The 27,955-nt window shown below is 49.3% G+C and overlaps 1 protein-coding gene across 7 annotated transcripts in view; it reads left to right on the top strand.

Annotated features, from left to right (window-relative positions):
- Positions 1 to 8,674: 8,674 nt before the first annotated feature.
- zeb2a (zinc finger E-box binding homeobox 2a) overlaps positions 8,675 to 27,955 on the top strand; it is a 42,433-nt gene continuing 23,152 nt past the window's right edge. The window contains exons 1-2 of one of the 7 annotated variants that reach the window (XM_012915762.2): positions 8,675 to 8,826; positions 9,525 to 9,627. In XM_012915762.2, coding sequence (XP_012771216.1) covers positions 9,555 to 9,627 — 73 coding nt within the window. In that variant the 5' untranslated portion in view covers positions 8,675 to 8,826; positions 9,525 to 9,554. Of the gene's footprint in view, positions 8,827 to 9,336; positions 9,628 to 27,955 lie in introns of those variants that run through there. The other 6 variants (XM_012915760.2, XM_012915761.2, XM_012915763.5 and 3 more) reach the window with 6 other exon arrangements.

Raw genomic sequence — 27,955 nt, 5'->3', positions numbered from 1 at the left:
ATACCATGTTAAAGATTTAGAGAAACCAGAGACTGTTTCCTGTGTGGCTTATATAACTGAGCCTTTTGACTCCCAGTTGAATGCGTCTGAGAATTGTGACCATGAACCCACTCTAGTTGGTGAGGACGCCACTGTGAATTCTAGGCATGGGAACTTAGACCCAGTAATTAACCCTCCTCCATTCCGTGAGGGCAGGGCACCTGTTTCCACCTCTGCCAGGAATAATTCAGTCCAGGACCTGAGACCAGGTGGCGAACTGATAAACAGTGAGTACATGGGCACGTTAGCCAAGAAGGTGTATTGTGTGTCTGAACATGCTCGGCCTGAGACAGTCATGACTCATGCTAGAGGGTCTATGGATAACCTGGACTGTGTTCTGGATGCTGTGAGAGATGAGCAAACTGTGTTAGCTGACCTGACTTTTTCCCTGAGCGACACTCTGTCGAAGTCATGTTATGAGTCAGAAGAAACTGTGTTTAGCTCCACAGCGAGGGCAGCCAAGGGCAGCAGAAGCCACGTTAATGGCTTAAAAGGACAAGGTTCTGTTTCAGGTGTTGCTCCCTCAGCCACACCCCATGAAGCTAATGTTCCCAAGGCTGAGATTGAAGTGCAGTCTACTTTGGTTTTCTGTGACATGACGAATAACATTGTATGTGTTACTGATCTTGACACTGGAAACGTACCCCTAGGCAATATTTCCACTAGCATTCATGTGAATGTCGTCCATGTGACCGAGTTTTCTCACATCAAGCCTGAGACAATGAACTCTGAGTTTAAAGATTCTAAGACTGTTGACTCAGGAGACATCGTGTTCTCAGAGTCTAACGCCGGTACTGTGAACATTAAAAGCGTTCACTTTCTTGACCCCTGTTTGAAGATTGCGGGTGCTAAGGACAGTTCTTCACCTGCCCTCTCAGAGCGTGGAGTTATGTCCCAGCGGTCTGTTTCGCCACAGGCTTCAGCCCGGCTACCTGCTCAGCTTCCAGGCCGGCACCCCGCAGCGACTCCGCTGCTTCCTGCCACGTCAGCTGGGGGTTCAGGAGAACCGCACCAGCCCCATGCCACGTCGGCTGGAGGGCCCGAGGAGCCCATCCGGCCTCACGCCACGTCGGCTGGAGGGCCCGAGGAGCCCATCCGGCCTCAAGCCACGTCAGCTGGAGGGCCCGAGGAGCCCGTCCAGCAACCTTCCTTGTCAGCTGGGGGTTCAGGAGAACCGCACCAGCCTCATGCCACGTCAGCTGGAGGGCCCGAGGAGCCCATCCGGCCTCACGCCACGTCGGCTGGAGGGCCCGAGGTGCCCATCCGGCCTCAAGCCACGTCAGCTGGAGGGCCCGAGGAGCCCGTCCAGCACCATGCCACGTCAGCTGGAGGGCCCGAGGAGCCCATCCGGCCTCACGCCACGTCGGCTGGAGGGCCCGAGGAGCCCATCCGGCCTCACGCCACGTCGGCTGGAGGGCCCGAGGAGCCCATCCGGCTTCAAGCCACGTCAGCTGGAGGGCACGAGGAGCCCGTCCAGCAACCTTCCTTGTCAGCTGGGGGTTCAGGAGAACCGCACCAGCCTCATGCCACGTCAGCTGGAGGGCCCGAGGAGCCCGTCCAGCACCATGCCACGTCTGCTGGGGGGCCCGAGCCGCCCATCCAGCCATCTTCTGCTTCTGCTTCGCCTGATCCGGCTTTGGCTTCTGCTTTTGCTTCGCCTGATCCGGCTTTGGCTTCTGCTTCTGCTTCGCCTGATCCGGCTTCTGCTCCTGCTTCGCCTGGTCCAGCTTCAGCTCCTGCTTCGCCGTCGCCTGGTCCAACCTCTGCGTCAGCTCCTGCTTCGCCGTCGTCTGGTCCTGCCTCGACTGGTCCTGTGCCCACCGGGCCTCGGCCAGTGCGCCTGACACTGGAGAGCCACCGCTGCCTTCCGCGCGGTCGGCCCCCTGAGCTGCTCCGCCGTCCCCTTCGCCGCCGCCGTTGCCACCCACACGGCTGGCCTCCTGACCGGCTCTGTCACCTGTGGCGCCCGCCTGGTCGGCCCCCCGACCGTATGACCCTTGAACTCTTGTGCCCACGGGCTCCGGGTCGGCCTCCCGAACCGCACCGCCACTGCCTCTCACATGGACGGCCTCCTGATGGGAGATGGCGTGGCCTGTTGGGTTGCCAACCCCCGGGTCGGCCGCCTGAACTCGTAAACTGTGGGCTGGTGTGTTGCCGCCCTCCGGGCCGACCCCCTGAACTATGTCTGGCCTATTGTCACGTGCTCCAGTGTTTTCTGTTGGTTTTTTTTTTTCTCTTGTTCTGGTCCCTCCGTCCTGGTCCCCCGCCGCCCGCCTGGGCTCGGTGGTCTGTTTCTTTTGGTTTGGGCTGTCTGGAGCCAGCCCTTGGTGGGGGGGTGGTGTCATGGTCCTGGGTCGTGTGACCCAGTGTGTTATGCTTAACCTATTTTGATGTTTATTGTTTGCTTAGGTTCTTTAAGGTAGTCCAGCCCTTTTTGTAATTATGTTACCCTTGCATTACGTCTCCCTTGCCCTTCGTGTGTTTATGTCTGTGTGTCTTGTACTGTCAAGTTCATGCTGTCAGTTATGTCACCTCCCCCTGTACTACGTCTCCCCGGTTCATGTCTCATGTTTCTTGTTTTACTTTGAAGGCCTGCATTCACTGTCTGTGTATTCAGCTCACTCCTGTCGTTAAGTTAATGTGTGTCAGCTGCGTTCCCATGTGTGGCCACTTCCCCTGATCATCCCTCATGTGTATTTAGTCTCTGTGTTTCTTACAGTCTGTGTCGCGTCGTCTGTGTTATCTCCCCTACCCCTTGTCATAGTTCCCCAGCCTTAACTAGTCCTAGTTTGTACTTTGTTTAGTCATAGTTTTCCCAGTCTATGTTCAGGTTTTCCCTCAGTTGCTTTGCTGCCTTGTTCCTTAAGTTTTCGGCCCTAAATAAAGGCTCGCCTTCTGTTAAGTCCGGTTTTGTGTCCTCACCTCTGTTTGCTCTTGGGTCCTCCACTCACTCCACACGGTCTGCCCCGGCGGTCCGTGACACATACACGGATCAAGCAGGACTCGTGATCTTCGCCAGCAGCTCCCTCAAAGGGAAATCTTCAGAACTCCACAGTGAGCCTGAAGTACTCAGATAATCCTCAGAGGCGCTGGACTTTTACATAATGATACTGGCCTGGCCGCTGCCCGACTCACAATGCACCCGACCCCTGCGGTGCCTCCTGCGAGTGGTTGGCCTGCAGGAAGATGGGCCCATGTCCCTTTTTTGGCTGTGCTGGGCCGGGCCCCATGGACTAAGGCCTGGCCACCAGACGCTCACCCTCGGGCGTGGCTCCAGGGCGGGGCACCAATAATCCTGTCCCGGGCAGAGTGAACTGTTCTCTCGATGGTCTTCTAACAGAGGTCTTCTGAATCGCTCTTTGTCTGGTCCCTCACCCAGGAGGAGAGAGGGAGGTCTGGGCTTCTCTGCTTGGGCTGCTGCCCCTGCAACCCGGCCTCGGATAAGCAGAAGAAGATGGACGGATATTATATTTAGTCCTGCAGAACGATATATATTAAAAAATATATCATCCTCTCTGGTTATTCTGATATGATGGACTCTGAATTACTTTATGGTAAATAACACACCATTGGCAAAAAACAGTGAAAGGATCCCAGACGACAAGTTTTTAGTTCAACATACAAGTGACGACCTTTGACCTTCATCGGGTTTTATTTAATTGTGTCAGAGAAAACATCATGTTCTCTTCATGCAGCTGAGTACAGTCAGTGTTTAACTTTATCAATAAACAGCTGCAGCTTTCACTGACAGCACATGTGGTGCTTTAACCTTGTTGTCATTAGTTTTGCAGTCAACATGTGAACATGATGGATGATCTGTCTGCTGTCACTGGGTGGTGTTGAGGTCTGAATCTGAGGACGGCTCCTGCAATCACAAAGAGAACAGAACCGCCACAAACTGAAATATAAGGTTTATCCCTCAGATCTGAAATACAGCTGAGCCTCTCTGTCCTCACACACTCAGGATCTGAAGCTCTTCTCTTACATTTATTCAGTTCTACAGTTCTGCTGACAGAGAGCTGTTTATTAAAATAAGCCTTATATACTAACAGATTTTCCAATATAATGTTCACCTTTGAGTTGTCGGTGCTGTATAAATGGAGATCTGCAAAGATGAGATGATGGAGCAGGTTTGAGTCCTGGTTCAGTCTGCTGCTGCATCCTGGTCACAACACACGGAGGTGTTATCAGCAGTGTGTGACCTGCTGCCTGGGTATATGTAGTATATGAGTAAAAGTTCAGTACATAAATATTGGGCTTTGCTATTTTAATCCATAGTTCGTGACTAATAAGGGGTTACTTTTTAAAAGAAATTGGTCTTTCTGTCCTTACAGATGTGACAGGAGACAGAAAACATGCTGCTGTTTGCACATATTTAATAATCAGCTCTGCACAGGAGCTGAAGCAGAGTCCTGTTGCTCTTACAGTCTAAAAGTACAGTAACGGTAGTTAGTTAGTAACTGAGTGGCCCGGGGCGTTTCTCTTCATTTCCTTAGTCAGGGTGAATTCATTCACCTGCTCGGATTAGCTAAACGCACTTTACAAAACGAGTTTCCGAATAGCCGAGTGCTCATCTTGGTTAGCTAGCTAAGGACGTCGGGTAGTCCAGTTTACTGAAGAACACCTCAGGCTGTCTGTTTGAAACAGTCGGTCGTTGTTTTGTAACATAAATGCTGTTAGATCATCCATGTTCTCCACAGTCACTGGTTTTAACCTGTCTGATGACCTCACAGCTCCTAATGACCTCACACCGTTGTGAAGGCAAACACATGATGATTAAACAGTGCAGGTGTTTCGTGTTCGTGCTCACATCAGGTTTCCATGGGCAGCTGAAGCTTACACTGACTCAGATGTACACTGAGTCAGTGTAAGTTCAGGACTGTGATGGTGTGCCTGCAGATGAGAGGGGGATTCAAAGATCTGTCTGTATCACATGATTAAGGTAGAAATATTTACCCCACGTGGGGGTCAAAGGTCAAAGAAGAAACACAATAGAAGTCAGTAGACTAAAATAGAATAGAAAGTCTGTGTGAAGATGAGTGGAGCAGAGGGCTGAAATGAGAGTCCAGATGTTGGTCTCACAGATGTGCTTTGGGTGCACAGTGACATGAAGATGGAACACGGTGATTGGCTGATTGTTGTAGCGCCATGACTCAGCTGAACTGTTCTGCACAGTCTCAGTCTGGCTAAGCAGTTTACAACCTCGGACACAGTTTGTGATTCAAAGCTGCCCTTCTTGTATACAGGCCTGTTATTAAAATACATAAAACAAAATACACAGCAAATAAGCACTAGAAAATGTATTTTTCCTTAACAGCTTCAGCTGCCTTTGCTGTGGTCAGTTATCCATCCATACCTGCTCTTCCTGTTCTCCAGGTCTCAGGTGGCAGCTTTTTAAAGAGATACTTCCAGACATCCCACAGCTTCTCTAAGCAACTCCTGGATATTTTCTGTGTGGACACACCTGAACTTTGACCTTTACTGTATCTGATGAAAGGTTTCTTACAGTGTGCAGAGGTGAAATGAGGACCTGAGCCTGCACATCCTTCATCCTGCTCACTCTGCTGGTATTAAAGAGGAGCAATAAGACTCTCCTTCTCCTTCACCACAGCCTGGCGCTCTGTCTACCTGCCGGGCTTTTCACAGGTACAAGTTAATCCTCCTGCAGGCTCCTGCTGAGCCGCTCATGCTAATTGAAAGTCAAAGCGTCTGAAAAGCTCTGCAGCTTTTACTTGGGAGGACAAAGTAGGAGAGGAGGCTACAGTGATGAAGGTTGGAGCCCAGACAGAGGAGGTCCATCTGTAAACCTGCTCAGGGATTAATGGGACTGATGTTTGATGCTGTACACGTTAGATATCAGAGGTTTGGAAGGTTAACTCCTCGTGTGTTTTATAGTTTTTACTTCCTGTAACCCTTGTTATTGTCTGACTGAGTTCACCTCATCATTCGCTTCAAGTCTTCAATTCAATTCAATTCAATTTTATTTTATTTATACAGCGCCAAAACACAACAACAGTCGCCTCAAGGTGCTTTATATTGTACAGTAGATCGTACAATAATAGATACAGAGAACCCAACAATCATATGAACCCCTATGAGCAAGCACTTTGGGGACAATGGGAAGGAAAAACTCCCTTTTAACAGGAAGAAACCTCCGGCAGAACCAGGCTCAGGGAGGGGCGGGGCCATCTGCTGTGATTGGTTGGGGTGAGAGAAGGAAGACAGGATAAAGACATGCTGTGGAAGAGAGACAGAGGTTAATAACAGATATGATTCAATGCAGAGAGGTCTGTTAACACATAGTGAGTGAGAAAGGTGACTGGAAAGGAAAAACTCAGTGCATCATGGGAATCCCCGGCAGCCTACGTCTATTGCAGCATAACTAAGGGAGGATTCAGGGTCACCTGGTCCAGCCCTAACTATATGCTTTAGCAAAAAGGAAAGTTTGAAGCCTAATCTTGAAAGTAGAGATAGTGTCTGTCTCCTGAATCCAAACTGGAAGCTGGTTCCACAGAAGAGGGGCCTGAAAACTGAAGGCTCTGCCTCCCATTCTACTTTTAAATACTCTAGGAACAACATAACGCTTCCTTGTAACGCTCTGTGTTTCTGGATTTGCCTCCTGTTCCTATCTGTAACTATAACAGTATCTGCAACTGTAAATATAATTGTAGATGTAACTGTAACTGTAGCTATAACTGTAAATGTAACTGTAACTATAACTGTAAATGTAACTGTAACTAGAATGTATGTATATATATTTATAGAACTATAACTAACAGCATAACTCTAAATGCAACTGTAGATGTAACTATGACTTTAGATAAAAGTGTAACTATAACTGTAACTATGCAGATGCAACTGTAACTATATAACTGTAAATGTAAATGTAACTGTAGATGTAACTATAACTGTATATACGGTTACATCTACAGTTACAGCTATAGTTACAGTTATACTTACAGTTATAGTTGCAGTTGTATGTGAATAGTTACATTTTATCTGAACAGTTACAGTTTTAACTATAACTGTAGATGTAACTGTAACTATGCAGATGCACCTGTAAGTATAGCTGTAACTATATTCATAACAATGACTATTGGAGGACAGAGAGTTAGAGAGGTCCAGACACTTCCCAGGAAGTTATCCTGTCTGCATTGAGGAACTCAGGAAATCAAGAAGTCTGTCTTTAGCCACAGGTTGACTTACACCTCCCTCAGGGCCCCTGGGGGCCCGCGTGCCTCACTTTAAGCACCGCAGGTTTTTATGTACAGAACAAACGGCTCAAACCTTTAACAGGTCACATGACCTGATGTTCACCTGTTCTCACTGCCATGCAGCTGCAGATGATAACTGAAGCCAGATGTGACCACGCTCCTGCTGTAAGCCTAATGGGACATTTACAACTGTGATTAGTGTAATACCCCTTTAATACCCCCACCCCCACCCATACTCAAACCACAAACTGAGGTAATCCACTTCTCATCACAGATTATCACCCACCTGTGTGACTCCGCCTCCCACCCATCACATGGGTGATGGTGCTGGACAAGAAAGGAAAGGTCAAAGTTCACCTGCAGGAACAGGCAGATGATCAGGATCAGGTGGGTGGGGGGGTCACGGGAGAGAGTGTGTGTGTGTATGTGTGTTTAGACATCTGTGTGAGGACCAAACACCGGCATGCTCCTATACTTGTGGGGACCAGCAGTCCTTATGGGGACAAAGTTTGAAGGTCATTTTAAGGCTTAAAATGTGGTTTTAGTGACAGAGTTACAGTTATGGTTTGGTTTAGGCTAAGAATTAGGGGTCTTTTTTGATGGTTAGGGTAAGCATTGTGTCAATGCCCCACAAGGATATGAAAACACGACTGTGTGTGTGTTGAGCACAAAGATTGCGGATGGATTTCTGGTGGAGCTGCAGGACAACGACGATGATGATGATAAAGAATCATTCAGTTCTGTTTTTATTTCTTTTCTATTTTTGCTTTTTTATGATTCTTTTAACAACTGTAAACAAAATGTTTACATGTTTATTCAGTTGCATTTTCATCTCTTTTAAATAAAGTAAGTGCATTTTTACCAGATAATATAAATGTATACAAATATATTTCATGTTGAATTTAGCATATTTTTACCGGTATTAAAATAAAAGACATATTTTATTATCGTTATAAACGTATTTTTAGATTTTCTTTCTTTGAAGTCAAAACTTTTTTAAAATATGATTTTACGAATTTAAATAATATTTTATTAACAAAGTTTATTAGTTTTTTTTTTCATTGTTGAAATGTAACGTCAGCTTCTTTCATCTGTTGGTCAAACTAAAAAAGAACCACGTGACCACTGTTCCACGTGAGAAACACCTGCGGAGTTCGGAACAGTCTGCGCGTGCTTGTGATCTGCAGCTCAGTGAGCGCAGCGCGTGCCTCTGCATATGGCGACTTCACCTGTCCAGGTAATCTACCTGTGAGCCAATCAGGTGCAGGCTCAGGTGAGCGCGTATGGACACAGGAACCTGCAAATTAAAGTGTGTGTGTGTGTGTTGGGGGGGGGGTCATTATTCCTCCTCGCGCAGATAGGTGGCGCGTGCTGCCGAGGCTCTCGCGCTGTTTGTGATGCGGACAGAAAATCGGTGACGGCGGGAGGAGCACGCGCACACCGGAGCAGCCCGACCCGCAGCCCGGACTCTCCGCTTCGACTCAGCGGGACTCTGTGGCCGGACTCTGGTACCGCTCTGCGGGAGGCTCTCCTGCCTCCCTGCCGCCTCCTCCCGGAACCGAGCAGCCTGCCGGTAGGTGGCCGTTCCTCCTCTCCTCCAATCAATGCGCTCTGCTCACCTGCCTGCTCTACCTGTCCGGACAGGTGAGCGCAGGCGGGCGCGCTCCCGCCACCAGGTATTATCCGGATGCAGGTGTTGAGCCTGCACTCCGGGGCCGGGAGCGGGTGGATGGAGGCAGGCTGGCCGGGGAGGATGAGGTCGTTCCCGGCGTGCCTGCGCTCCGCTCCCCGCTCTCGCTCCGGATGAGATGGGAAATGTTGACCTGCGCGCGCACGATTATACAACTGCAGGCCTGAATGTTGAGCTTATATAAGCGCTCTCTCGGCCTGATACTCTAATATCGATCATGTATCGATGAGTGATTGGTTTTAATTTTACACCTAAAATCAACAAGTTCACTGACAGGAGGAGGGACCGAGAGTGTATGTTTGACTTGTGTGTCAGTATCAGTGTTAGTCGGTGTGTGTGTGTGTGTGTGTGTGTGTGTGTGTGTGTGTGTGTGTGTGTGTGTGTGTGTGTGTGTGTGTGTGTCTCCTCCTCCTCTGTCACAGCGGCACACACTCCGCTCAGATCAGGCGGACGGGCACGCGGGGCGGAGGTGCGCAAACTCCCAGAAAGTAAGCGCAAAGTGTGCGCACGTTAGTGTGAGCGCGAGGTCCGCGAGGAGCTGCTGCTCCGGGATTTACTGTGTGTTGTGCCGCCGTCAGCAGGAGCAGCAGGAGTCGCGGACTCAGTGATCAATGAAGCCGGAGATCATGGCGGAGGGTCCCCGCTGCAAGAGGCGAAAACAGGCCAACCCCCGGAGGAAGAACGGTACGAATACACACACCGACTCACACACTGACTCACACATTGTCACGGCCCCGGACACGGCGCGTCCCGCCGGCCTCAAACTTTCTGACGGGACCGGGAGGCGCTGCTCCGGGCGGGGCGGAGGTCTGCGCTCTGCCGGGCACGAGGACCGTTACCCGCGCGCAGACCTGCGGGTCCGCGCTGAGCCGTGGAGTTCATTTCCATGTTTGTTTATTTTATGTGAAAACAAACAAACGGACAGGTGAGAGGGACCGGAAGTGAAAGAGAGTTTGGGCTGTTTGAGTTTTTGTGTCACACTTTGTGAATTTTGGTTGAAACATTTAAACTTTAATTTCCTCGAAACACGTTTGAGCCTCACAAACGCAAAATCCGGGAAAATCAAATCATTTGTTTTCATTAGATGAGATACAAGATAACTGTTTACTGTCTCTGCACGGTCATGCACAGTGTATGTGTGTGTATATATATATACATAGTACAACGAAATATTTTGTCTCCTGTGTTTTCACGCTGCTGTGGTTTGTCCCCGTCTCTGGATGTGGCTCGTCTCCTCCTCTCGGGGCCCTGGGGGGTGGGTGGGTTGTTGTTGATGGACTGGAGGTCACGGTGACGGTTGGGGGGGGGGGTGTAAGAGGATCTGAAGGGCCTCCTCCACCTCTGGCTGTCCCATCCAGCTGTGAGGCTGCAGCTGTTTGTCCCGCTGGTTTTTCTCGGAGTCTCCGTGGTTTCTTCTCCTCCTTCTGAGGAGAAGGAGGAGGTCACATGTCATAAAAGTGCGCATGGCTTTGTTTTTGGGACACGTTTAAATTTAAACGGAGCTGATGTGGTGAAGAAATCACAGGTTTGAGTCCAAGTCTGTCTGTGTGAGTTGAGGATTCCTGCACAGCCGAGCTGCCGGCAGCAACGACTCTGTGTGTGTGTGTGTGTGTGTGGGGGGGGGGGGGGGGGACGACCCCCCTGCAGCCGTGTCAGGCTGCCTGCTGCACCATTCATGCCACATGTCTCACAGCCGTGTCATTGTGCCGGCGGTGCAGGAGCCGCTTTAAAGCAGCATCTGTGACACAAACACAGAGCAGAGCCTGGACCTGAACTTGAACCAGGATCTGGAACAGGACCAGAAGGTGGACCTGGTGGTTTCAGCCTCATAGATGTGTGGACGTAGCAGTGTGCGGCTGATGGAGGTTTTTGTGGATTATGTGGCGAACGCTGAAGGCGAGCTCTGATAAACCTCGCCTCCACATGCGATCCAACATCAGCAGAGGTCATGCACACTCTGCTGTGTTTGTGTGTGTCTGTGTGCATGTGTGTCTGCCGTCACAGCTGAGTGTTTCATGTTGGTAAGGTTTTTATTCAGAGACAGAGATGCTGTCAATTTACTGAAATGTGTCGGACACTGAACACGAAGCATGCTCGCCGCTCACGAGCACCGCTGCAGACGAGCTGTAAATACGCACAAACACACAACTGTTCAGGAAATACTCAGAAACACGCTGAGGCTCAGACTGTTGGTCCTCACTGCAGGCCCGAACACCTGTAACGTTTGCAGTCAGCTGATTCCAGCATTCAGGCGGATCCCAGATCAGCAGGTGACCCCTGACAGGTCAGTGTGTGTGTGTGCCCAGTGCATGTGCCTCACCACTTTGGGGGGATTTTACTGACAGCTCTTCATCGTTCGGTCGTCAAATATTTTCACTTCGTGTGTTTTACAGTTGTGTGTGTGTGTGTGTGTGTGTGTGTGTGTGTGTGTGTGTGTGTGTGTGTGTGTAAACTGGCTGATGTGTTGACCCCCCCCCCCCCTCCCCCCTTAGGACCTGCTGTGTGCCTGTCCATTGGTGACGGTCCAGGTTTACGTCCTGTAAAGCTCCCTGGTCCGTTGCCGTGCCATCACTCTCCTCCTCCTCCTCCCTGACCTCAATGTCTTTCATATCTGCCCCCTCCTCAGTAAGCGCCCCCCTGGGGGCAGAACAAAGAAAGCACTGCTCTCTTCTCCTTAATCAGCACTCAGAGGCTGCAGCGCCGTCGGGGACGCTCGCTACGCCGCCTCACATGAAAAGAAAGATGGAGGGCAGAGAAAAGCAGTGAGGTTAATAAAAGAAAGTAGGAAGGTGGATGAAGGTATGTGTACGGCCTGCATTAAGCCCCTCCCCCTACGATTTGCGCTCAGCTTCGTTTCCCTCGCCCCGACTCATCCTCTGAACTTTATGGCGACCCTTAAACACGCAGCTGTCTGCTGACGGGGTCGGGGGATGTTTATTAAATGTGTTCATGATGTCACAGCTTTGGTCCCGCCCATCACATTTGTTTCAGTCTTTCGTTTTTTGAATATTCACGGTGGGATGTCCTCCTTTTCTCACCTTTACTTTTCTGTGTGACACAAAATATATTTTATTTTAAATGAATCCTGTTTTTGTTTTTCTGGATTTAATTTTATTTTTCATGTTTTTCTTCTGGTTTTCGTTGAATTTTGATGTTCAACTCTCGTCAAAGAATAATTTCTACAAGAACGACTAACGAGGATTTAGAGAGCAGCTTTAATGTGTTTAAATGAACGTGTGTGCGTGTGCGTGCATGTGCAGGATTGCCCGCCTGCCTCGTCCCTCCGCTGTGCTGCAGCATCAGCAGCTCCCTCACAGGTCAGGAATCAAGTTTAAAATGCAGCATGTGATATGAATCCCTAATTTTTGAGCCCGTGCCCTCCCAGTACGCTTTTATTGTGAAAGACAGCAGATTATCCCCCCCCCTGCAGGAGCCAAACAGCAAACACCTCTGGTGGGACAGGGAGGAGGAGCCCGGTTGGCTCGCCGAAGAACGGGCCCTTTGTTCAAATTGTATTAACAACACGGAGTCTGCTTAATGCTGTCCCGCCAAAATAAAACATCCCAATCACAGTGACATCACTGTCACATGACCAACAGAAACAGTGACTTCAGACTGACGCGTTCATCGTGGATGAGTGTGATTAAAGTTCATTAAAAATAGAAAGCACCTGATTTCTGATTTCTTCAGACTTTTGTCGTTCTGTCAGGCGTGTGTGGTGTTTTTACTTTAACATTTTTATTCAGAAATCTTTCTTGTTGTTCGAGGCAGACGTGCGTTCTCCTGCATTTCTGTGGATCGTGTGTAAGTTGTAAAATAGGTCTTTACGAACAGTCCTGTGGACGTGTCTCTGAGCTGAGATCGGCCTCTCGGGTTCCTCACACGTTCTGCCGGAGTACCGTCGGCCCGCTGTGGGCTGTACCTCCTGTCTGTGGTCGAATGAAATCCTGATGAGGTCAGCGCGTCAGTTTCTGAGATGAAGTTGCGCTGCAGCTTTTCTTGTTCTGAGGCTGATTTCTAGAAAAGGAAGAAGTGGGAGGTGAGACGTGTCGGCTCTGTGGAGGCCTGTTTGCTCTGGTGATGTCATCGCTCCTGAGCTCACAGTGGGACTTCAACAGGTGACTGTGATGCTCAGGTTGGTGTGCAGTGGAACAGTGTTGGTGCTTCTCTGCTGTTTGTCGTGTTTCAAGGTGACTGACGTGTGTGTGTGTGTGTGTGTGTGTGTGTGTGTGTGTCATGCGCACATTTTCTTCATGAGTGAGCGATGAGCCGTCCGGTGACGCTTTGTCGCCGTTAGCCTAAACACACGTTCACCGCCAAGGTCACGGCCGAGATCGCCGTGCAGATAACACACACACACACACACACACACACACACACACACACACACACATAGCTGGACTGGCCGGTGGACCGATGATTTTTTTTTTTTGTGTAAAAATAACTCAGTTTTTTGGTGGTGGCTATGGCGGAGCTACAACAGCAGGTGGATGAGGGGAGGGGAGGCAGGTGGAGCAGAGACCTGAGGCGGCCGCCAGTCCGAGTGTCAGGTGAACTGAACTTCAGGTAAGAATTTATGACCTGCAGTCTATCTGGGTCAGATATAAACCAAGTTTAGGTGGAGTTTATTTTCGTTGTGCTGACTTTTTCGTACTGAGTGCTAGCTAACATGACGGAGTTTCTATACAGCTGGTGCTATGATGTTACTGATAGTGATAGAGTTGCCAATCATCCCGTAAAAAACAGAATCGTCTCGCATTCAGAGAAAATATTGCGCGTTTCGTACTGAGCTGAAAAGGAACACAGTTTGTCCCGGACTTCAGCTACAATGAAAAAGACAAAGCTGGATTTATTCTGCGTCTTTACGCTGTCAGCGGCCTCTTCTCCTCTCATTCTCTCCCCTCTCTCTCCTGTTGCCACTTCAATCATGAAACTGATCAATGATCAGCTGATCGGCTTTTCTCTCTTGTTTGTTTATCTCCCGCTTTGCGCCAGAAAGAGGAAACTAGTGGATGTCGCGTTCAACAGCAGAAGCGCGTTTAAGCTTGATCAGCTGTTGTTAGAATTTATTTAATATTACTTTCTAGTATCAGCTGATGTTTGCTGGAGCCACAGCTGTAAAGCTGCTGGTCATGATGGTTTGGATATGTGGTGAGAGGGAAACATGAAGATGAAACCAGGAGATGTCCTTACTGGATCATCAGAGCTGTGATGGAGAAACAGGTTTACCTTTTAGGTGACATGAATGAGTTGAAGGGAAGTTATGAACTGTTTCTGAGAGACAAATAACACCAGGATCCTTTTCTAAGCAGCTGACAGCTGGTAACTGTGCAGGGGCGGGTCTAGCAAAGCTTTGCCAGGGGGGCAGGTAGGGCATTAACAGGGAGAGGGGGGCACAAAGAAATACTTTTCTTTCTTATTCTCATTTAAAATGTTTCACTTTTATTAAATAATTATCTGAATCTTACAACCAAAGTTTTTATCTGATGTAAAATGTACAGAAATCACACATATACCAACAAGACTGTGCATCACTGTCACAATGGGCAGTGATGCACGCTGTGGGCTGGCCTGTAGTCAAAATGCCCGGGCCAATTTTTTGTCCCAGTCCAGCCCTGGACACAGACACACACACAGACTGTATAACAGGTGTGAGAATCATTAAAAGATTTAATTTTTTAATTTAATCTGTTTTAACATAATTAAAACACAAAAATCACCAAATTTTTGTTTTGGATGTTTTAACTTTAGTATTTTTTTATAATTCTGATCATTTGCTTTGTTTGTTATAACTTTTATTTTTAAAAAGAAAGAGTTTCATTTTTGTAATGGTTAAACTTGTATTTATTTTTGTTTGTACTTCATAATTTTACACTTTTTTAATATATTTATGACTTTAAAAATAATTTCATGATTTGTTGCTGTTTAAATTACATTTATACATTTTAAAACAAGGTGTTATGTGTTTTAGATTTTTAGTTAGATATTATTTTACGTTTCTTCTTATAAACTTTGTGTGTTTCTCAGTTTTTTTCTTTTTATTCTTCATTTATCTTGAATTTCACTTTTTTAATTTTTGAATGTTTACATTTGGTCGTCACATGATCAGAGCCATTCGCTCTGCTGCACTCACACTCTCATTGGCCCCTCCCTCACAGCAAAGGTTTGTGTGATTGGGTCCTGCGGCAAGGTCACACACACACACACACACACACACACACACACACACACACACACACACACACACACACACACACACACACACAGGGGGAACAATCAATAACGGATGGCTGGATTAAGGTGTCAGGACATCTGTGTGTCCAGCCAGCGTACAGCTGAATAACTCTTGAACACACACACACACACACACACACACACACACACACACACACACACACACACCTCCATATCCAGCTTTAGGCCCCGCCCAGTTCCTATTGCCTGCTGTTCATCACCACGGCCTGCTCACGGTTCTGATTTAAACCACTGAGGCAACCAGAGCTCATCAGCACATTAAGAGATGGTACTGGTATGGTACTGGTATGGTACTGGTATGGTACTGGGCCAGGTGAATCCTGAGGCAGTTCAGACTGACTGAAGAGGCAGTGAGTTAAATTGTGGGCGGATGCTGATCTTCAGCTGAGTGGGCTGGAGGTCCTACAGAGCCTCAGGCAGAGAGTGTGAGAGACGAGCCCGGCAGCCGTTTGGAAATGAAATACTGAACTACGACTACCGAATGTTTGTGACTCCGATGGCCCGTCTCTGACCTCTAAACAGTTTTTAAAGGGGCCTGGAAGGAGCACAGAGTTTGCTCTCCTGCCCATCTCTCTGAGTTTGTGTCTCGCGAGGACTTGGCTCACTTTCACCTCCAGAGTTCAGGAGGATTTTCCGTCCACTCGGACAAACGTCCTCGGGCCACGTCCCGGTCACTGATCTGCCAAGCAAAGTAATGAGGCGCTGCTCGGTGCGAGCTCACTGCCTCGGGCCCGGTCCTGACGGATTGCCCTCAGAGTGTGAGATAATGGAGCTGACGCTCCTGTCAAAGCTGCTCAAAGAAGCTGGGCTGAGGGAAACTTCTCCACCTCTGCGGTGCTGTGAACACCCGAACGCAGCGAGCCACAAGAGGCGAGCCCGCTCAGTTAGAAGCACCGAGTGTGTAGGCAGGGACTGGGTGGGTGTACTGCAGGTTCATTACATACCCCGAGCCTTCAGCTTCATCGGAGTCATCAACCTGGAGCATCGGGCTGAAGGTCATCGTCCAAACACACACAGACTAATGAACGCAATGAAATGAATGAAGGAAATCTTTTACACTGTGTAAAAAATTTGAACAGGAAGTCCACCAAGAAACACAGAACATGAGTCTGAGTCCTTACAGTTCTCACCAGCATGTTAAATGATTGGCTGCATGAGTGGGCGTGGCAGTAAGAGTGGGCGGGGCCTCAGGGCTCATCTGACTCTATGTATGTGTGTAGTGCTGTGACAGCTGAAGGCTGATGAAACCTTCTTCTTCTTCTCTTTTGTGTCTGAGCGCCGTGCCGGCACAGTCTACGTTCGCCTCGCTGCTGGGAGGATTCATACAGCCACGGGTCAGTGCGACGCTGAAGATGAAACATCGTCGCTTACACGGGCTCTTTTCACGTTTCCACTGGAACAGTCATTTGATTAAAACGAGACCATGTGATCAGGGTGACATCAGACAACTTCCTATTTAAATAAAGATCGAGAACAGGACACATTCAGATCTTTTTGTAAAGTCTCGGTCTGCGTGTTCGCCGACACCACACTGCCTCCTCACACCGATCCCACAATGCCTTTCACTGATTTCTCTCCCGGCCTCGGTTCCCACGGTGACGGGCTGATCGGTCGTCCACCTTTGAGCCGAGAGGCTGTGAGAAGTCTCGTGCACGGCCTCTGTTTGCCGTGGGATTATCAGACTTTGGTGTGGGTGGGGGGCATAAAGGTAGCCATGGGGAGGACCTCATGTGGGCCAGGAATGCCGGTCAGGTCAGGGGAGGAGAGGCCGGGGCGGCGAGGGACACTCGGGGATGGGGCAGGTGCCTTTGTGAGTCTGTCAGCCATCAAAGGAGCAGGCGCAGCTGAAAAGGTTAGGGGGAGAATAATCCCCCTCCCAGCCTGACAGACGCTTCATTCTCCCTCAGCCCGCCACCTTTGTCCATGCCGCCTCATTACAGCTCAACACACATGTGTCAGAACGCATCGGGCGACGTACGGTGGCTCAGAGTCATTGGGACGACAAAGTCACAGCAGCAGGATACACATGCAAGCAGAAATAACCTGTCCTCATAGATCTTTTTATCATCGTCCACGGGAAGTAGATGTGTGTTAGTGATCAGAGTGTGGAACGGTCCTGTAACCACGCTGAGCCGCGGCGCCGTTACAGTCAGCTGTGACCACTCTGGCAGCACGGGAGAGCAACAGGAAGTCTGGCTGCTGAGGAGGAGGAGGGCGATGGGGCGGGGGGTGTACAGGTTGCGTCATGGGACCCGAGGTGTCCCTCTTCTGACCCTTTTGTGCAGCCTGTCAAACGTGGTTAACATGCAGCCATGCCCCCCCCTCCACATGTGTATATGTTGATCCTCGCACCACCATAAACAGCAGAAATCACAGGAAGCTTTCAGGCTGACACCAGATCAGCTCCCACTGTCTGCAGCCTGTTTCCAGCTGAACAGTGGAGCAGAAAGCAGGTTGTCAGTCACTAAGTGCATTCTGGGTAAAGGTTCAGGATCATTTTTCCTGAGCTCGACTCAACTTCATCAGCTCACACGCATCAAAACGAGCTGAACCATCCCCATCCTCTGACGGATCTCACATCTTGTATGGATGGATTTCCTGGTGAGGCGAGTGCAGCATCAGAAATAACAGCTCCTCTGAGGCTCAGCCGTGGACGAGTGAGAGGAAGCCGCGGGACAGGGTCTCATTGTGTCGGCGCCGAGCACAGGCGCAGCGGCTCGTCCTCGGCTGCTCGCCGCAGCCCTAATGTGGCAGATAAACCCCGGCTTTGATACGGCCTGCTCCAGTAAGCCCCTCAGCCTGCCAGCACCTGCCAGCGGGGAGGTATGCATTCATGCCCCTAACAGGATTACGCTGCTCTGTAATTGATTCGTTTGCAGTGAGGGGCGGAGACAACACTTTGCAGGGCAGCGTTTAGGTAACGGCGCCCCAGAATTCATCCGACTGCATGTGTCAATTTTATTACATCAGTCCAGATGAACTTGAAAGGCCGGCTTTGTGAGCGCCCACTGGCTGCATGCGCCCGGCTCGGTCAATAGAGGTCATTGATGTAAGCGTGCTCTTTCTTCTCTCACCGCTCGCCGTGTTGTGTTTGCGATCGATCGCTGTGACACACATGAGGCGTGTTACAGTCTGGGTGGCTTCACACATGGATGGAGGTACAGCAGCAATGGTGTGACAGTATGACGGGCGTAACCGGGTCAGTCGATGAGGCACTGTGATTGCGCCCGCATCCGGTTGCACATGTAGGTTAAAGCCACACGCTGTGATGGAGAGCGTGCTTGAGGACCACCGGTGACTCACTGAAGGCACCTCATCATCATCAGTGCTCTGAACATGGCTGATGTTCAGACGTGTGCAAGCTGGAGGAAACTGGCGCTGACACGATGAACCATTTCAGCCAGATCAGCGTGTTAGCCTAGTGCTGTGCGCCATCATTCGCCATCAGACGGTGCGTCAACTAGTTCATGCTAACCCTGACGCTACAGAGGCGTTGGCACAGGAAGTGACATCAGACGTTTAGCCTGCTGCTAACAGCGTTGATGCTAACAGGTTGGCTGATGCGTGGCTCTGTGGGGACACCTGGACGCGAGCTGAACCTGCAGCTGGGAGCTGCCTGTGGTGTGAGTGTGCAGCTCTTAGTGGTTATATTGGGAGTCTGTCCAGTTGCCGGGTAAACCAGTTCACCTGAAACTAATGATCCCACCAGGCTGGCCTCCCCACACAACCCCACCCCTCCTTGCCTTCACCACTCTAATGAGCCTGGGAAAAGCCCCTCCCCCCATGGGGCCGAACTAGGTGACACAGTGGACACAGGCCGCCTCGGGGTATTGGGGGGGGGGGGTCGCAGCAGCCTCTTTTGTCCTGGGCGTCTGGCACGCTGAATGTGAAGACGGTGATTTATGGCTGAGCGTAGACCAGCAGAGATGAGGCGCGCACAAAGACTGCGTTAAGACCGCTTCCTGTCCCCGTTTCTCTGACAGTCCTCTTTGGAATCTGGGTTAAATGCAAATTGATCTGAGCGATGGCAGACAATAATCGCCGTCGGACTCATGTATTCGTGCAACGGACCAGAAGAGAATTTAGTGAAGTCCCAGCTCGAGTCATCGACCGTAGCCAAAGAAAGGCCGGCGGGTCGATGGCGATGGGCGGCAAGATTCTCAGAGCACGCCGTGAGCTTTCTGCGGCCGCTGCAGCGAGAGGAGGAGGACCTGGATGCTTCATGGTGGAGCTGTTTGAGCTTCACGCAGGATCACAGATGCCTCGAGTTGACTCGCAGCCTTCACTCTGCTGTCTGACTGCACAGACCGCCATCAGCCCGCCATGAGCTGTAAGCCGGGCTGTACCAAATCTGTCATGATTCATGTGTGACTCCTGTCGGTGACGGCGTTTACTGAGCGAGCTCAGTTGGAGCATGGCTGAGTTTTGGCATGTTAAAGGTGAACCTGACCTGAGTCAGCCTGGGTCACCGCCTGCTGTGGGCCACATCTGGGCCACGCACTCACATCTGTGTTTAAAGCCTATGTTCTCCTCTCACCTGTGCAGACCAGGTTTGATGAGCAGGTTAAAGATGCTCCTGAACTCAGTGCTCACGGGAACTTCTCCCTCCACCATCCATGAATAACTAACATGTGGTCTTTAAACTCGATGGCGGTCTGCTCCCTGACTTCCTCAGGCTGACCCTCTAAGCCCGAGCAGGAAGTGCTGAAGTTCTGTGTACTGCTGCTGGCCAGACCTGAAGTCTGTCATGAGCCTCAGCAGAAACTCTCTGTGAGTATTTGCAGTAGCTGAGTGCTCTGAGTATTCACTGGGATGGGTTGTGGCTATTTTCTGGTATGGCTGTGTGTGTTTGCAGTGTTTCTCTCTGCTCACACTCTAATTCTGCTTCTTCTTCTTCTGCTTTTGTTTTTCCGGTGCGGCGCGGCACTCGGACGTGTGAAAGCAGGTAAAAACGAGTGCAGATAAACAGTCACACGGCCGGCTTCCTCTTTCTCGTGTCGACACTCGGCTCGCCGGCCCTCACTTCCCTCTGCTGCGATGTGCTGACACACCGCTTCTCTGGGCTTTGGCGACCTCGTCACCGCACTGTTGCTTCTTCTTCTATTTCTGAGAACACACACACCTCCCGTTATGCCCTCACACTCTTCTTCTGTTTCCTTTTCTTCTTTTACACTTCCCAATTCTGCTCCGCTCACCTCCGCGCCGAGGCTGAAGGTTTGAACCTTCAGCGCTGTGTGGGTCGTGTCTTAGCGTGAACTCACTGAGCGCGCTCTGAGTCAGCTGATGAAACCTCGTGTTTGTCCAGCTCCTTTAAGTTTGAAGTTTCTGCTCAGCTGTCCCGTTCACAGACCGGAGCCTCAGTCTGGTTCCTGCTCTTGTTCTCGATCTGGTTCCTGGGTGGTGTTGGCAGTGTTCAGCCCTCAGTGTGTTCGGACAGTTTTCAGACAATCGTGTTCCTGCGGATCTGCATGGACAGCATGTGTTTGTCTCTTTCCTGTTTTGCTCGGACACTGAGGTTGTGACCTCAGGACCGCTTGGCAGCCATAGGCCGCCTCACGTCCCTGGAGTCGGGGACATTTGGGCGTTTGAAGCCCAGGAACATCTGACGTGGTGGCTCGACTGAACTTGCGCATGCACTCATTCAGTCTGTGGGACTTTATGTCAGTGAGTAAAGAAGAAATATGTTCCTGTGAGCGAGTGAGGATGCCACACGTTTGAGTTTCACACTGTGAGCATTTATTCATGTGTGCACTCATCAGTAAAACTCAGAGGCTTCACAGGCTTCTGCACTCAGCTCCAGCAGGAATACAGGAGGACGACTCCGTAACATCAGAACCATCCGAATCATTAGAAGCATCCGTATCTTTAGAGCCAATAGAACCATCAGAATAAACAGAACCACCAGAAACGTCAAACCTGCTGCCTCTGACTCTTTGCTGCAGATGTTGTTTTAAAGTTCCTAGACTCAAAGAATAAAAATGGTGACAAACTATGAAGCTGTCACCTGTCAGAGTGACTCTGATGGAGCGGAGTATTAGAATGCTTGAATATGACACTAAATGTTTTCATCCATATTTAACTATGAGGGTAAGGTGAGACTGAGACGGAACAGGACAGGGAGGTGTGCAGTGAAGGTCGAGCTCCCTGCTGTGAGTCACCTGGAGAGAACAGAGAAGCCTGTGGACTCTGGGCGTACCTGGGCAGGCCGAGAGCGGAGCCCTGCGGGACACCACCTCAGAATTCACATGCTCAGATGGAGGCGCTCGCTCTGACTTTCTGTAAATGTGCTCAGAGCAGGAGAAGAGCTGGAAATAGATCAGTAGTGTTGAAGCTGGGGTTTCGGTGACACACAGGGATTCCCCCGCTATCAGAGGGCTGCGGTGGTTTCTGGGCACAGGAAGGAAATTTTCAGTTATTTTAGGTTTTGCTGACATTTGTTAGAGTTTCCGTTCTCAGAGTGATGCCAGGGACGCACACAGGAACTGGGTTACCTGTGTGATGCCAACTCACCTGTCACCTGTCTCACCTGCTTCCTCTCTGTGGTTCAGAACTCAGCATCTGCTGTGTCCCTGCTTCTGATTGGTGGGTGTCCTGTGAGTTTGTGATTAGTGAGCGGAGCTCCTTCTCTCACAGCCTCTTCAGCTCGTTGACAAAGACAAACTCTTCTTCATCCTCCTCTTGTTAACGTGGCGCTCTGTCACACGCTCCTCCTCTCATTAGTGTGCTGTTGTCTCACACATGACATATCAGAGATGAAGTCGCTTTGGTTAAACGCTTTAACTCGTTGACAGGATAAAGGACTTTTATTTTGAAGAGCAGTGAGAGCGTGACTGGGGAGGGATAGAATGATGAAGGCTGATGAAGGCTTTTCAGCCTCAAACTGAGGACTTGAGGCAGGTCTGAGCTGTTGTGAGCCTGCCCACGTGATGCTGGGCGGATGGAAGGATCGGGTGTTCCTAATAAACTGGTCTCTCTCCCCTGGTTGATCTGAAAGGGATTGTCCATTAGAGTTCAAAGGTCACTTCCAAACTGCGTCAGAAGCTGAAATAATCAGGTCTTAGCTTTGCATGCAGTGTGTTTCACACTTGCTTCTCGCTGTGACTTCCTGGTGCGCTGTGGGGAGCGTCTCAGAGGGAGGAGCCATGACTCTGACACACAGGCGTCTCCTCACACCACAGACCTCATTCAGCGAGCGGGCTGGGCCTCAGAACCACCAGAGCTCTTAGAACCAGCGGACCGGTTTCAAAGGGTCAGAGGAGGAAAGTGGATGAGCTGCTCACACAGAGCAGCCACATTCTTGCTTCCTGCAGGGAGGGGCTGGTGTGTGTGTATGTGTTACTGTGTGTGTGTGTTACTGTGTGTGTGTGTGTGTGTGTGTGTGTGTGTGTGTCACTGTGTGTGTGTGTGTGTGTGTGTGTCACTGTGTGTGTGTCACTGTGTGTGTGTGTGTGTGTGTGTGTATGTGTTACTGTGTGTGTGTGTGTTACTGTGTGTGTGTGTGTGTGTGTGTGTGTGTGTGTGTGTGTGTGTGTGTCACTGTGTGTGTGTGTGTGTGTCACTGTGTGTGTGTGTGTGTTACTGTGTGTGTGTGTGTGTGTGTGTGTCACTGTGTGTGTCTGTGTGTGTGTGTGTGTGTGTGTGTCACTGTGTGTGTGTGTGTGTGTGTGTCACTGTGTGTGTGTGTGTGTCACTGTGTGTGTGTGTGTGTGTGTGTCACTGTGTGTGTGTGTGTGTGTTACTGTGTGTGTGTGTGTCACTGTGTGTCACTGTGTGTGTGTGTGTGTGTGTCACTGTGTGTCACTGTGTGTTACTGTGTGTGTGTGTGTGTGTTACTGTGTGTGTGTGTGTTACTGTGTGTGTGTGTGTGTGTGTGTGTTACTGTGTGTGTGTGTGTTACTGTGTGTGTGTGTGTGTCACTGTGTGTGTCACTGTGTGTGTGTGTCACTGTGTGTGTGTGTGTGTCACTGTGTGTGTGTGTGTGTGTGTGTGTGTGTCACTGTGTGTGTGTGTGTGTGTGTGTGTGTGTGTGTGTGTTACTGTGTGTGTGTGTGTGTGTGTGTGTGTCACTGTGTGTGTGTGTGTCACTGTGTGTGTGTTACTGTGTGTGTGTTACTGTGTGTGTGTGTGTCACTGTGTGTGTGTCACTGTGTGTGTGTGTGTGTGTCACTGTGTGTGTGTGTGTGTGTGTGTCACTGTGTGTGTGTGTGTGTGTGTGTGTGTGTGTGTGTGTTACTGTGTGTGTGTGTGTGTGTGTGTGTGTCACTGTGTGTGTGTGTGTCACTGTGTGTGTGTGTGTGTCACTGTGTGTGTGTTACTGTGTGTGTGTGTGTCACTGTGTGTGTGTCACTGTGTGTGTGTCACTGTGTGTGTGTGTGTGTGTCACTGTGTGTGTGTGTGTCACTGTGTGTGTGTGTGTGTATGTGTGTGTGTGTGTGTATGTGTTACTGTGTGTCTGTGTGGACTGAAATAGTAGCTTGTCTCTCCATCTGTCTCTATTCATTCCTGACTCATGCTGCATCGTACTGGCTTTAGACCACACCTAACACACACTGACACACACACACACACACACACACACACCTGTAGGTGGCTCTGACAGAGAGTTAAGTGACGTTTTCTCCCCCCACACTGGAATCAGCTGATCAGCAGATGAACCTTTGAGAGGCGGTGATGTCATCACTGTACAGTGACGTGTTACTGTTACCAGGTTACAGGAGTTCTAGTTTTCAACACCTGAGCATCAGGTGGTTAGTTGTGACCTCACACTGATCAGCTGATGCTCTTGTGGGCATGATATACACCACAGCGCTGTCAGCAGGTGTCGGGACAGCTGTTGCTTTGTTGCGTTCTGCAGTTACGTCAGTGCCAAGGATGTGACGGTATCAGAGGAGGCGGTCCTTGTGAACACCGGTGTGGCCTCAGATTCCAAATACGGCTCCACGAGAACCTCAAAGTCTGGATGGTTTGAGTTATGACAGATGTGTCCACAGGACAGCTGTCCACTGTGGGGACGTCTGGGGTCAGGTTCTGCTGGGTCATGTGAAGACTTTAAGAAAGAGGTGAATAAAAGGATTAATGATGAAGACGATGAACTCATTAACCCAAAAGGTTTTCAGCTGCTGCTCGTACATCTCCTCTCAACTCTAAGCCGAACTTTGAAATTGTGGTTTCAAGGCCCCGGTTCTGCGGGTTCTGCCTCGCTGCTCTGAGCGGGTGTTGCTCTCTCTGAGACCTCGGAGCAGAGAGCATTATGGGCCGTGGTATTGTTTGAGGTCTTCCCCGCCTCCCCGTTATTCACAGAAGACGGAAGTAGTTGTTTTTCAGCTGCGATCAGGTAATGAAGCAGACTTGTTGTGCAATCAGAGTTTTCAGGAAGTTGAGGCAATGCTCATCCTCGCCGCTCATCATGTGATCTGTGTGTGCAGGTTTGAGACGCACTGGGTTATTGTCTCTCGGGTCAGTGTCTAACCTGAGCTGGACCTGAACCCTGATCTGAGAACCAGTTAAAACTGGTCCATTACCATCAGAGAGTCACAGAGGAAGCTGCTGCTGCTGCGCTCGAACACCTGCTCAGGTGGTCTTACATGACTGAACGGTCTGTTGGTGTGAGGTGTGTCTGTGACGCTGCCAAACACAGAAAAGTCTCAGTTTGTGAGCCCGGTGACTCCTTGATGAGTGTGTGCATCCTGATGAGGGCGGGGTCTTTCATTTCCTCTCTGATACAGAGAAATGGAGGAAAACGTCGTCACGCCGTCAGGTGATAACCGCAGAGGCAGAACGGTTCTCAGACATTTCTTCCACCAAGCGTCACGGTTCTTTCTCTTCAGGGAAATGTCACTTTCACTTTCCTCATTTTCTAACGTTTCTATCGGGCAGCGAACGCCTCGTCGCCTGTTGGAAATCAGCTGATAATTGATCTTTCTCTCATTTCCCACGACCACTTCCAGTAAAACACGCCGTCCACTTTGCAGCCGCTCGACCGCACGCTCGCCGTTAACGTCACGAGGACGAATAAAAGACGAGGAAGAGTAAAGTGCGGCGAGGACTTAAAGGCTCTGAGTGCCGCCCGGCGACTCGCTCAGCCATTTGTGGTTTTTAAGCAGACAGACGAGGGAGGCACCTGCTGCTTCATCACCACCACCATCATCATCTACATACACAAATATGGAGATGAAGTGAGCGTCTGTAGTTTATTCGTGTTGTCTGAGGTGTGATGGTCATTTGCTGAGGATCAGCGGGTGCTGGGTTCGGTTGGAGTTCGGTTGGAGTCGAGTGTGTGACGGGAGCTCAGTTTAAGCAGCCACCTTTTTCCTTGTAAAATGAGGGCGTTTTTTTTTTTTTTCCTTTGAGCCGCAGCAGGAAGTGGAGACTCCTGAGAGGTCTAATGGAGACCACAGCGCTGTAACACCGGGCTCATTGTCCCGCCCCCACCCAGATCCCACTCAGGTCAGCAGCATCACAGCGACTCGACTCTCTGCGGGCACGCCGGCGTGCAGGCTCAGGAGTACACAGGAAGTCAAATCACTTCTTGTGTAGTGATGTTACATTTTATTTAAGTATGTGGACAGTACGCTCCACCCACACTCCCTGCTGGTTGTAACTGGGACCAGTAAGTGTGGAGCACCTGATGATGACACCACTGGATGCTCAGGTGTCAGTCACCGTCAGTCCTGTGATTGGTCAGTGATTCACAGCGAGGAGCGTGCGATGCATCAGAAGTCATTTCTTTGATTTGTGTGCCCCGCAAACGCTCGGCCACTTGAGTGGAAAGTTCGACCCCGAGGACAGAATGCCTGTCAGTTCCCGTCACCTCACTGGGTGCTCCTTGCTGCCATCGATGGCGTGCAGTGAGAGCAACTGTATGGGGGTCGCAGGTCACGTGGTGGATGAGCACATCTGTGTGTCCAAAGGTGCGACCGCAAGCGCTGACCTGCTCTAATGACACTTCAGTTCCTGTCGGTCCTTCACCTCTGAAGGCAACAATGGCGGCAGCTACTTAGTGTTAATGTTACTCTTATTACTCTTTCTGGGTTGAAAAATCAAACTTTTAACATATTTTCAGGCGAGAAGTTAGCTGTGTAAACTCTAAATATCTGCTCGTTTATCAAGACATCGCATATTTGCAAAAGTGTGCCGACATTTTCGGAGACGTCTGTTACCCACCCGCTCGATAGCTAGCCGGTGGTCACTCAGTGGTCTCTCGACCCGGCGAGAGCAGCAGACTCCCGCTGTCTTTCGCTACTCAGGTTAAACATGATATATAAGTCATTAAAAAATGTAATTGTTTGGCTTTTTTTTTGGTGTTTTATTTGTTCCAGAGTAAATCGGTTTGACTGAGATCAAAGTTACTAGATTAGATTAGATTAAATAAAACTTTATTAATCCGTCGGCTGGGTTCCTCCGGGATTTTCACACAGCTGATTAAACAGAAGTGTGAGACAGTCGAGAATTTATGCTAGTGTCCTGTTATATTTTAGATAGCAAGGAGCAGACGGCCGAGTTTATTAAACTCCACCGAGACAGTGGTGACACAAATCTGAAGGCTAGACCGTCCCATTTCACAGCCTCGCACTTCTGGCCTTCTCGGTCTTCGAAGGAACCGGCCCACGCAGACCCAAGGATGCGGCCTACGTTTTGGGGGAGAGCTAATGTGTTCAGCTTGTCAAATTTACTTAAATCTTCGATCACCAGCAGTGTGACAGTGAAGTGCTGTACTGTATGTTTATAAGTTTGCTCCCCAACAAACACACCAATGTCGACGAAACGTCGTCACCTCCAGGTGATTTTGGTTTCATTCTATAATACTGGACTTATTTTTCCACGAAGGTTTGAACTTTGAGAGTTTTTAAACAGGAGAGAAAAGTTTAATAATTGTAAAAAATAAAGCTGGCTACTTCATAGATTTCACCGATCGCTGGTTATATTTAGAACGTAACTCCCGTGATAAACGAGGGACCAGTGTAGTTCAGGGAGGACTCTGTCCCAGAAGTCATGTCTGAAAAAAGTAGTTCTCAATTATAAGTTAGATTTAACAAGTATGTAAGATTGAGTTTAGAGGTTCATTCAGTAATTAAATTTATTACAGATGATGAGGGTAAAATATATTTTATAACCAAGCAGGTAACAAAGAACACATGTAAATAATGTCATTATTGTAGGAGAACGTTCTGGAAAAGGTCAAATGACCTTTGGATTAAGAAGATTTAAAGACGGCGTTTAAACTGACCTCACAGCTACAACAATCACAAACACGTGTCCACGTCTGCCTGCAGCCGCTCTGCTCGTCAGGCCTGAAACCGTCTCATTGGCTGCTCTTCTTTTGCTTCACTCTTTATTTGCTCTGATTGGTTCTCCACACTCTGGATAATTATTCATCACTGTCGTGTACAGTTTACTATGTATGCCATTAAAAATGGACTGGAATCATTACTTCAGAACAAACGTGAGACAGTTTATAAATGCGATTTCTTTGTTGTTAGCTTTGTGTTTACTCTTTAACACAGTCGGTGTGTGGGCATGCAGTTCTGACAGCTACACTCATGTATAGAGGATCAGGTTACTTCATGATTTCCCATATGGAAAAGATTTATATAAACCTTATAAAGTTTGTATCTGTCTTGTGTGAAACTTGTATGAAAAGCATACAAGAGTGAAAACAGATATAAGACCCCTTGAAAAATTATATAAATGAAACTTGTATGTTTTGGATACTTACTAAAACAATATATGAAAGTAATGAGAAAGTGGCCACTTTCAT

The sequence above is a fragment of the Maylandia zebra genome, linkage group LG16 (assembly GCF_041146795.1).
Source record: "Maylandia zebra isolate NMK-2024a linkage group LG16, Mzebra_GT3a, whole genome shotgun sequence".
Lineage (NCBI taxonomy): Eukaryota > Metazoa > Chordata > Actinopteri > Cichliformes > Cichlidae > Maylandia > Maylandia zebra.
This window is presented reverse-complemented; position numbering and strand designations above follow the sequence as displayed.